General features: G+C 54.6%; 2 protein-coding genes across 3 annotated transcripts; both read right to left on the reverse strand.

The window, feature by feature from the left end:
• Positions 1 to 4,120: 4,120 nt before the first annotated feature.
• NQO1 (NAD(P)H quinone dehydrogenase 1) lies at positions 4,121 to 6,964 on the reverse strand. 2 transcript variants are annotated; one of them, XM_032210139.1, is made up of 6 exons: positions 6,585 to 6,964; positions 6,227 to 6,394; positions 6,017 to 6,147; positions 5,672 to 5,785; positions 5,287 to 5,388; positions 4,121 to 4,825 (listed from the first exon to the last, which is right to left on the reverse strand). In XM_032210139.1, the coding sequence occupies exons 1-6, from the start codon at positions 6,589 to 6,591 to the stop codon at positions 4,490 to 4,492; spliced, it is 858 nt and encodes a 285-aa protein (XP_032066030.1). In that variant the 5' UTR covers positions 6,592 to 6,964; the 3' UTR covers positions 4,121 to 4,489. The 2 variants fall into 2 exon arrangements, with proteins under 2 accessions (XP_032066030.1, XP_032066038.1); XM_032210147.1 differs by having other exon boundaries at positions 4,452 to 4,825; positions 6,227 to 6,391; positions 6,585 to 6,961.
• A 969-nt stretch (positions 6,965 to 7,933) lies between these two features.
• Positions 7,934 to 10,669, reverse strand: NOB1 (NIN1 (RPN12) binding protein 1 homolog). The gene is made up of 9 exons (XM_032210127.1): positions 10,474 to 10,669; positions 10,237 to 10,369; positions 10,017 to 10,150; positions 9,821 to 9,892; positions 9,399 to 9,536; positions 9,099 to 9,287; positions 8,907 to 9,004; positions 8,678 to 8,822; positions 7,934 to 8,412 (listed from the first exon to the last, which is right to left on the reverse strand). The coding sequence occupies exons 1-9, from the start codon at positions 10,648 to 10,650 to the stop codon at positions 8,143 to 8,145; spliced, it is 1,356 nt and encodes a 451-aa protein (XP_032066018.1). The 5' UTR covers positions 10,651 to 10,669; the 3' UTR covers positions 7,934 to 8,142.
• Position 10,670: the final 1 nt, after the last annotated feature.

Raw genomic sequence — 10,670 nt, forward strand, 5'->3', positions numbered from 1 at the left:
TCAGCTGGTCAATGTCGGCTGGCGACCCCCCGGGGGAGGGCCTTCTCTGTGGCTGCTCTGCCCCTCTGGAACGATCTCCCCATTGAGATCCAGACCCTTACTACCCTTCCGGCCTTCCGCAAAGCGACTAAGACCTGGCTGTTCCGGCAGGCCTGGGGGCTGTTGAATTATCCAGCCCCACTTCAGGTTTGTGAATGTTGTGTAATTTTAAACTGTTGTTTTATTTTATTTTTTTATATCCCCCCTCCCTTTTATTGTAAGCCGCCCTGAGTCTTTTTGAGAGTGGGCGGCATACAAAATAAATAAATAGATAAATAAATGAATAATCCCTCAGTCCCTTATTTAGTCCACGCGTGGCTTAATCCTCAAACCCATAAACCATAGTTTCATTTCTTCTTTCAGCAAAAAGTCCATGAGGTTTCCAGTCATTCAAAAAAAGGTTTTTTTTAATGATTAAATACTGTAGGTCAGTTTTACCATTTCTGCAAATCCTGACATATTCACAATCCATTCCTCCACTGTGGGGATTTCATTAACCTTCCATTGCAAAGTTGTGCTTATGATAATCTTGCTGCAATTACCATCTATGAGATCCGTCTGCCGTGAGTTTTTTTCTGATTCATTTTCCATACGACTGAATAAAGAGCATTCTAGTTTCTTTGAAGTAGTAATGTTTTAAGATTCTTTGCATCATTGTGTGAATTTGTATGCAAAGTTTTATTGGCTTTCTCACAAGTCCATCATGCATGATAAAATATCCTCTCATGTTTTTAACATTTCTAACACTACTTTGAAATACTTTTATATTTTTTGATAACTTTCCTGGTGTCATATATCAATAATCATTTTATTTTTAAAAAATTTAAATTTTTTTTTTATCCCCATTAGCTGTACAGATCCAAACCATTGGAAGTTTTATCCCTCTGAGATCAGTTGTTAGCCATTTCTTCATATACCATATTTTTCAGAGTATAAGATGCACCGGAGTATAAGAGGCAGCAAGGTTCTGAAGAGGCAAATTAAAAAAAAAAGTTTTTGCACTCTGCAAACCTCCCAAAAATGGGCCCGGATTTTTTTTCAAGAAAAGGGCATGAATAGCCTTTAGGAGGCTTATGAAGTGCTCCTGGGGGCTGGGGGCAAAATTAAGCAAATTTCTCCCCAGCTCCCAGGAGCACTCTGCAAACCTGAAGGCTATGCATGGCCATTTTGATGAAAAGGGGGGGGGGGGTTCAGGAGGCAAAAAATGCTGCATTCAGTGTATAAGACGCACCCAGATTTTCAGCCTCTTTTGAAGGAAAAAGGTGTGTCTTATACTCCGAAAAATATGGTATGCTGCTGGTCTTCTGTAGAATACTTCTTTGCTAAAAGTCAATAAAGGTATCTTCGGGCACAACCAGTGTTCATATTTATTTCATATTCTTCTCAATGCATTATTTTTCACATAATTAAAATTCACATTAATATTATGCTACGATAAAAGCCGACAGCAAAACAAACCTCAGATTATGACCCTCCATTTCAACGTTCTTTTTTTTTCTCAGAAAGACCCATCATTTCATCGAAATTAAACGAGTGCAAAGTATAAAGTCAAGCAATCCTAATGGTCCCTGTCTTTTGCATCTTGCAGAATTTTGAATTTAACCCTTGATTTCTTGCCATGCCACACAAATCTTGATAAAATTATTTGCTGCTGTTTAAAAAAAGCATTTTTCAAAACCAGGATCGTTTGAAATAAAAACATTATTCTAGTTAATGTATTTGTTGTTCTCACAGAAATTCTTGCAACTTCTCCTTTCTTAGTGAAATTTTCCTTAATTTCATTTCATAACTTGATTATGTTATTACCTTGAAATAACACAATTGGTATTAGACATAGTAATATCTAACTAGAAAGCCATTTGCTGTAGTGATTAAGATTTCTGGCTAGAAATTGGAGATTGTGAGTTCTAGTTCCAGGTTAAAAAGCCAGCTAGATGACTTTGGGCTAATCACTCTCATTCAGACCTCGGGAGAAGGCAGAGACAAACCACAAATGAAATATTGCTAAGAAAACTGCAGGAATTTGTCTAAGCACTTGCCAGGAGTCAAGGCTGACTCAAAGACACACACACACACACACACACACACACACACACAGACCTTTTTTTCTCAGTCTGAAAAAGTCACTCGCAGGTGGGTCCCCAATCATTGTAGGCAGCTTCTGATTTAGTCATAGTAAGCAGGCAGTTTCCCAAAGCCCCACGTTCTTTTTCAGCTGGATTTCTGCATGTCCTGAAGCAATAAGCAAAGCTCTGGTCCTCCCTTCCCCTCTGCCATATATGCAGCAGACTGTTTAGGCTGTTGTATTTGGGCTGTCGGCTTGTGGGGGTCAGGCTCCCTCCATGGGAATGGAGTCTCCTTGGAGGCAAAAGCTTTGGGAATGCTGAAGAGGCTCTCCCTCCGTCTCTCTGTCCCAGCTTCTCCAGTGTGTGGGCCACCTTGCAAGGGGAGCTGCGTGGCTCATGGGAAACAGGGAGGGCCCAGGCTTTGCCTTCTCCCGGAGTCCCCCTGCTTTCCTTCCCCTTGTTTCCTGCGTTCCTGCTTGGCTTTGGGTAGAGATCAAGCAGCCATTGAGCAGCCCCTTCCGGATCCTGCAATGTGAATGTAGCCTAATTTGGCCCATTGTGCGTTTGTGTCTCCCTGGCTTGTGTCGGTGGGTTTCTCAGAGCACTGATAACCAATTTTCAATTTGTTCTATTGAAGGGGCTGGGGGGGGGGACTTCATTTGCATTTGTTTTTTTAGCTCTTCTGTGATAACCTGTTGGATATTAAAGAGATATTTTGCTTCAATTGGGACATTTGTATACTTGCAACTATATTTCTGTACACAGCTGCAGTCCAGAATAAAACTTTGAAAGTTTTCATTTCACAGTGTGTAACTCTTGTGCTGTTCTTTCCAACGTCTCCTGTTTAACAGCATTCATTCCCCGAGTTTTGCAAAGGGCCTTCCAAAGAACAGAGGCTGCAGGAAGAGGCTCAGCGCATGGACATCTCACCCATTCCAGAGCCTCGTTTTTCGGTTGCACTCAGTTTCTCCAGCTGACTGCCACTTGGGGCTGCATACTTGATGTTCCTCAACAAATTTCGAGTTGGTCTGGAAGTTCTTATCCCGGGAAGAGCATTGGGGGAAGTGCAGATTTCTGTCTTGGCAAAGTGGGGTGGGGGAGGGAGAGCTTTATGCGGGAGTGAAGTCTAGGCTTCGTGATCTTCTGAACTTGGCCTGCATTTGCCTTTCAACTTGGCAGCTGCCAGCAGAGCTGGAACTTTTTGCTCTGTTCTATGGGGAGCAGACTGAGAAATGGTCGTGATGACCCATAATAGGAATGGGAATGCCCCAAGATGCACTTTGGGCACAGAGGTTTTAGTTGTGATCACAGTGGCCACACAAAGTGTAATCTCACCACTGCATTCGTGTCCTCTTATTAATTCTGCACTCTGATACCTGAGTCAGTCGACCTGATGTGTCTCCCACAACTAAAGGGGCTTTTCTGTGCTTCTTGAGCTGTGTGTGTCTCTTCGGCAAGGCTGACGGCCATTTCTAAAGCAACCTACGACTACAGACGTGAATGAAAGAGAATCCGGTTGCCTCGATTTGCCTCAATGTAAGCTGCTTATTTGGAAAACGGCACTACAGGTAGTCCTCGAGTTACAACCACAATTGAGCCCATCATTTACATTGCTAAGTGAAACATTCGTTAAATGGGTTTGCTCCATTTCACGACTCTTCTTGCCACAGTTATTAAGTGAATCATTGCATTTGTTAAATTAGCAACATGGTTATCAAGTGGATCTGGATTCCCCATTGACTTTGCTTATCGGAGCGGTGAGAAAGGTGATCACATGATCCCGGGATACTGTGACCGTCATAAATACGAACCAATGGCCAAGTATCTGAGTTTTGATCACGTGACCACGGGGACGCTGCAACGGTCCTGTGAAAAACGGTCATGTTGCTTTTTTCAGTGCCGTTGTAACTTTGAACAGTCACTAAATGGACTGTCGTAACTCAAGGACTACCTGTAGCTATTGTGGAGTGCCTAACCGTGTTTCAGTCTGGCAAATTAACCACAGAAGATTGGCGTAAGGTCCACATTCAGGGCTTTTATTTCACAAAGAACACTTACAGAGGGAGGAGGAGGAGGGGCAATGATCACTTCGGACCCAACTTCTGACAGATTAAAAGCAGGCACCGACAGCCCCCTAAATACGTGAAAAGGCCCCCGGGGTTTAGGCACACAAGTGCTGAAGCAAGGCTAGCAGACCCCTCTGACCCCGTGGCCAGCAGCCCTTCAAGGCAATGGAAGCCCCCAATTACACCACCAAGAGAAAGAGCCTGAAAGACCCCCCCCCCCATTGTCTTAACTAGGCCCTGTTGCGGAGGGGCCCCTTTCCCTGCACCGGCTGATTTCTAGGGGAGGGGGAGAAGTGGGCTCATGGCCACACTGCAACCCTACACAGCTTCCCAACGGGACAGTCGCTTCTCCTGGGCCTTGACTTGGCTGTCTGGTGGGAATGGCTTCCCCAGGTGCTGGCCCACAGTCAGCCCGTAGGGCTCCTTTCCCTGCTCTTCCCTGACATCTTCCTTCAGCACAAAGCCCTGAGCCGGATTCAGCTCAAAAAGGCAGTTTGGGGCAAAGCGGAGGGGTGTCTCTTCCCAGATGGTTGCCAGTCTCTTCTTCCAGTCCTCCAGGATTTGGGAACGGACGTCCTCCGGAGTGCGCTGGCCGATGCTGAAAGCAATCTGGGGAGCCAAGACTTGGAAGCCGCAGAAATGAAGGGTGCCACTCTGCATGGGTGAGAACAGGAGGGGCCATAAAGCTCGCCGGGAGCCAGGCAAATGCACCGTCTTGGCATTTGGCCTTGGAGGAAGCATCTGTACCTGAACGCCTTGCCAGGTCCACAGGACCAAGGCCAGCACAAGGCCCTTCTGCTGTTCTATTACTTCGGAGTAGTTTATTTACAAACAAATCTTGCCAGAGATTAAATCAACAGAATTACCAGATAATACCTTGTGAAATGCTGGAGCCTGCCCTGCGTGCATGTCCATTTTGGCCCTCTTCCTGCATATCAGAATTTCTCTTTGCCCTTGGGAGCCCTCCCTCCTGGGACTTCGGACTGCGCACAAACCTTAGAAACGCAGGAGACTCTCCAGAGGTGAGTCTCCAACAGGGCTCTAGGCAGCATCCCCATCCTCAGTGCAGGAAGTGAGCTGTTGCCAAGATTGGGCCTCTGGTCTTCTTCCCTCACCTGTATCGGCCAGAGCATGATGTTAATGTCTCCATTGATGCCCGCTGGGGTGTACATGGAGCCCATCCCGGCAGTGGTGAAGGACAGCAGGGCCTTCTTCTTCTGCAGGCAAGCAAAGCACAGTCAGGCCAAGGAGAGGGGCCAGCAGGGGCCTGTCACCACCACTGCTGCCTCTGTGTGTGTGTGGGGGGGGGGCTTTTGCCATGCTCCCCCCAGCAACAGAGGGCAAGGGGGGGGGCTCAGGGCCAGCATGAGGGGCCCTTTGCGATGGCCAGAAAGCAACGGGGGGGGGGGGGGCAGCAAGATGCCAGTTGGGTTTGTGTGGCCTGCTGACCCCCATTTCGGTCTAGGGTGGGGAGTGGAGCTGCTCCCCGCAGCCGCCTACCTGGAAAGGCCCCTGGTCGTACATAGCGCCGTAGGAGTAGGCAAAGCCCTGGATGAGGATGCGGTCGAACCAGCCTTTCAGGATAGCCGGGAGGCCGAACCAATGCAGAGGGAACTGGAAGGCAAGCACAGCCGGGCTCACCACCAGGGCGCCGCCGAGATCCGCTGAGGGCCCCGGGCGGCATCCGGCCTGGCCTGGCTCCGACCTCTCCCACCCCGAAAGAAGGCGGCTCGACCAAGCGCTCCGCCCGGGGGCATCGGCTAGAACGGCGCCGGAGCGCCAGCCGGGAGACGCGCCAGCCGCGCGGGGCAGAGACCGGACTTTGGGCGGACGGCCGGCGCCCACCTGGAAGATGACGAGGTCAGCGGCCTCCAGCTTCTCCACCTCGCCCAGGATGTCGCTGCTAAGGCGGCCTTCCTCCCAGGCCAGCCCGGCCTCCTTCGCGTAGTTGAGGTTGCGCGGGTCGTCGGGGTCGCCTGCGGGGCGAGCGGAGGTTAGGAGGCGGCGGAGAGAGCGGGGCCGGGCGGGGGGGGGGCGGCCGGGCGGGGCGCTTACCGGCGAAGTCCGCGCGCGACAGGACCGGCTGGAAGTGCTGCGCGTAGAGGTCGGAGACGGCCACGCTCCAGCCGCCGCTCTCCAGCGCCTCGACGGCCGCCCGCTGCAAGGCGTGGTTGAAGGAGCCCGGTTCCTGGTGGGCCAGCACGATCAGCGCCCGCCTCGCTGCCGGGAGAGGAGGAGGAGGAGGAGGAGGAGGAGGAGGAAGGCGCCGCCTGGCTCGGCTCCCCCCGAGAGAGGAGCGGCGCCCCGGGCAGAGCAGCAGCCCGCCGGCCCAGACCCTCCCGACCAGACCCGAGCCGGCGCTACCTGCGCGGCGGAGCTCCGGAGGGGCGGCGGCCGGGCGAGGGAGACTTACCGGCCATGGGTGGGGATCGGCGGCACCGCGGCGGCAGGACGAGCGAGCGGACGAGCCGCTGCCGGCGACGGAGAGAAGCAGCGCGTCGGGGTCCAACGGGCGACAGTGGTCCAGCAGGCCCCGCCTCGGCCTCGACCGCCGGCCTTTGGGGGCGGCGCTGCCCACCGCGCCTCGGGGACTGGACGGCCCCTTCCTCAGCTCCGGCCCTCCGCTCTCAGGCTGGACCGGCACCTGGAACGCCGCTGCCAATCGGTCTCAATCGCCGGCTCCCAGCTGCGACCCCACCGTCCGTCTCTCCTTCGACCAGGGGCACCTGCTGCGGGCGCATTAAAAGGAGGATGGCAGGCCCCGTGGCAACCTTGCTGGTATCCACAACAGGAGGAGCCCCAGAGGAGCCTTGTCCACCACAAACAGGTGGCTTCCTGCCAGCTAAAGGCTGGCCCTGCTCTGGCTGCCCCACCCACCTGCCCCCACAGCCTTCCACCCACTGAAACATCCCTGCTGCCTGGTTTCCATACAGGTTATTCCATACAGGTGTCCGTATATTCCTCACTGTAGACCCAGAGCAGGAGGCAGGAGACCCTGCTAGGCTTGCCTGGTGATGGGGTGGGGTCCTTGGAAAGGAGCCAAAGCAGTGCGGAGCCCCCCAGGAGAATGGAGTGGCCCCCCACAAAGCCCTACCAGTTTTGCTGCCAATGCTGGTGGGCTCTGTGGCCTGGGCTCATATTATGAGACCCCAGTCAGAAGAAAAGCAACGTGCAGAGTTTTGGTTTTGGGGCTGAAGGGGTTGCGGAGTTCAAAGGCCAGCATGCCAGCTCAGGCAACTGGGCATTAGCGCGTTCCAAAAAGCACACTGGCTCTTCCAGGTTCTGTGCATTTAACCACCTGCAGCTGCTGAAATACAGCAAGCTTGCGAAAGATTCTCTTTCACAGGAAACCCTGCTGGAAGAAGAAATTTTAATTCCTTTCTTCAGTTTGCAATGATCCCTCAAGGGAGAAAATCAAACAGTGTAGGACAAACAAATGTGTCCTCCCAGAAGAATTGTTTCATCATATGCCTGCTTAGAGCCAGAACCCCAAAGGGAGGCTGCTGGCATCAGGTGTTAGGAAAGCCAAGATGCCCATTTGACAGATGAAGCGCACTTTAGTCTTGAACAGCTACGCTGAAGCATCTTGGAAGAAAAGTAGCACAAAACCGGCCCATCTCCAGCCTTCCAAATCCATTCTGGGTTCCTGATGAACAAAAGGAAGGAAAAAGTAGGACCCCTCGGCTGCTTGGACTGTCCAACCACAGGGGGAACTAGAGAAGGGTCTCTATAGGGAAAAGGTTTATATCAGCTACACCAAGCATCACTTGAAAGAAGCCAAATTTATTTTCTCAACATCTAAGAAACAGCCATAATTGAAGGAAAGCCAAGGTTTATTCCAAATGCTGCTGCTCTGCTTCTCGAGAGTCCAAGACAACTTTTTCAAAAAGACACTTTTCCTGCAGCCCTTCCTGGATTGCCTCACAATGGCCCTTTCGCCCACAGCCGAAGAGCTGAATCTGCCCTCTCCCTCACTTGTTTTTCATAAACTTCTTGCGACTCATGTTCGGGTTCAGGCGCCTCCTGCCCGCACCCAGTGCTGTATCCCGGATCTGCAGATTGGCTGCCCGGCTGTGAATGTCGTGTTCAGCAAAGGGAGAAACTCCAGCCACATAATCCGGGTCAAAGGCATTGGTCTTCTGCCTGGCCTTGCGGGAGAGCCGCTGCTGGGGGAAGCGCTGGTCCTCTGTCAGGTGGGGGTTACTGGCATGCTTGCCTCCTTGTGGAGCTGGCAGGGAGTGCTGTGGAGACAAGCCCGGCAGACCGTTACCCTCATGGAGGCAATGACCTTCCCTGGGCTGCAGAGGCCCTGGGCACCCTTGACCGGCCCAACCGGTTCTCTGGCGTGCGGCTGGCGAGCAGGGAACGGCTGCCTAAGGTAGCTCGGCTGCTCCCCCCCCCCCAGCACTTGGGGGGGGCAGTAGAGGAGAGGCAGATTAGAGCATCGGCAGCCCCTGCTACAGGGGAAAGGGCAGGGGAAGCAGACCACCAGTACGGAGCACTCACCCGGAGACCCCGTGGGTTCAGGACTTTGGGGTTCTGGGAAAAATGCAAGTGGAAGCTGCCATCGTCTTTCACCGTCACGGCCACTTTCTTCAGTGTCTTGTTCCCACAGTGGGGGCAGAAAAGCCGGGTCATTTTTGACGTCGTCCTAGAGAGCAGCACATCAGCCCCGTGGATGCCCCATGGCTTCCCAGCCAGGAGTCAGCCAGTTGTGCGCTTGCAAACCACCTACCTGAAGCAACCGTGGCAACGCAGGATGTAGCTGCGGGCATGCTGGATCAGCAGGCCGTTGAACGCCAGCACATGTAGCCCCATCTGCATCAGAACGTTCTGGGGGAGGGAGGGAAAAGGCAAGTCAGGGGGGGCATCGGAGCACGGCGAGGCCCAACGGGGTGAACGGGGCTGCCTGGTCTCGTCCGCTTGCCTGCATAGCAAAGTCGGTGGTGATGCAGCCGACCTGCACCTCGGCAGGCTCGCTCCCCCAGCAAGTGCTCTTCTGGATCTGCTCAATGTTCCTTGGCGTGATCCAGCCGTCCTCCGTGCCACTCTCCTCCTCCTCACTACTCTCCTGGCCTTCAAGGTCCCCCGTCTCCAACAGAAGAGGGTCTGCTTTCTGCGAAGGACGGACCAATTGGGCAGGGTCTCTGTCAAGCCCCCTGAGTCAAGGAATCCCCCGGTGTCCAGTCACGCAGCCACGAGGGAAGGGAGGCAGGGGATCTCTTACCAACAGGCCCTCCAAGTCCTCCTCTATGTTAGGCAGAGGGCTCCTCCAGAACAGAAAAGAAGAAAACTCGGTCTCTGTAGGATCTGCTGGATCTGTTTCTGCTTCCAAAGGGATCCTCTCATTCCCTGGGCATTTTGTCTGGGGGTTGAAAGTGAGAAACACAATGAATCTCAGTCGATGCTGGGCCTGTGCAGCAGCCTCCCTGGGACGCCTGTCAGTCAAGGCAGCTGCTGTCCCAGGAACTGGCCAAAGCAGCAGCCCTATCTCTGCATCCTCCAGCCGCCTGTCTTTGGGAAGGCTTAGGGGGAAGAAGGAGGCTCCCAGCCAGTTGGGGCCAGCGCTGCTCCTTCCCACAGCCATCAGCAGAAGGGAAGCTGCTTCCGGGCCCTTCTGCCCCCAATTGTGCTGCTTCCCACAACTACCTTGAGGGGGACATGGAAGCCAGGAACGTCCACCGGGGCTTCGGGGTGACGGCTTGTTAAGCTGAGCTGCACCTGCAGAGTCCGGGGCAGGGAGAGAGGGCACCGGGGACAGGCCTTGAGCGGAGCTGGCTCAGCCTCCCCTTCCCCACCGAGCCCCCTCCTCCCACCAGCACCTCACACTCGGCGCCTGAGGTACCTGGGGCCCCGGCTCCGTCCGCAGGGGGCGGCCGCCGCCATGCTCGGCCTCCAGCTGCAGCGTCAGGGCCAGGACCTGGATGTCGGCGGCGGAGAGGCTGCGGAAGTCCCCCGTCTGCTTGGAGAACTCGCTCACTGCGGACACAAGACGGGGACGCGCTTTCCAGGGGGCCGGCGGGGGGGGGGAGGGTTGGGCGCAGGCGGGGGGGGGTGTCACTCACCTAGCCGCACATGCTCGGGGAAGGGATCCCGGAGGAGCAGCTCGAAGGGCAGCCCCGCCAGCCGCCGCCGCGCCGCCCGGTCCCGGATCTCCGCCAGCACCTCCCGGGTGGTGTAGACGCGCCTGCCAATCTCCTGCGGGGACAGCGGGTGAGACGGGCCCCTCCCCCGCGCTCCCCCCCCCACCGCAGGAAGGTCCCCCCCCCCGCTCCCTCTGCCCCCCCCCCCGCCCGGGCTACCTGGAGCGGCGCCGCCCGCAGGAAGGCGCTGGCGTCGGCCACGAGATGCTCCACGGGCGCCATACTGAGCCCGGCCAGAGAGCAGCGACGCGCTAGAGCGGCACTGGCGCCGGAGGAAGTGCCGCGGTTTCCGGGTGCCCCCCCCCCACGACTCATGCGGCCGCTCTGCTCCTCCATGCTCCGCTCGCTGATCCGGC

Source organism: Thamnophis elegans, chromosome 1, assembly GCF_009769535.1.
Source record: "Thamnophis elegans isolate rThaEle1 chromosome 1, rThaEle1.pri, whole genome shotgun sequence".
Lineage (NCBI taxonomy): Eukaryota > Metazoa > Chordata > Lepidosauria > Squamata > Colubridae > Thamnophis > Thamnophis elegans.

Bases quoted from the DNA above. Each gene is read 5' to 3' on its own strand.
- NQO1 (XM_032210139.1), bottom strand. The intron at 6,148-6,226 runs GTAAGCGCCCCG...CTCGCCCCGCAG, and splicing joins GTCGCGCGCGGACTTCGCCG to GCGACCCCGACGACCCGCGC. The intron at 5,786-6,016 runs GTGGGCGCCGGC...CTTGCCTTCCAG, and splicing joins CTGACCTCGTCATCTTCCAG to TTCCCTCTGCATTGGTTCGG.
- NOB1 (XM_032210127.1), bottom strand. From the start codon at position 10,650: ATGGAGGAGCAGAGCGGCCGCATGAGTCGTGGGGGGGGGGCACCCGGA. The intron at 9,537-9,820 runs GTAGTTGTGGGA...TTCAACCCCCAG, and splicing joins GCTTCCATGTCCCCCTCAAG to ACAAAATGCCCAGGGAATGA. The intron at 9,005-9,098 runs GCAAGCGGACGA...TCCCTCCCCCAG, and splicing joins CCACCGACTTTGCTATGCAG to AACGTTCTGATGCAGATGGG.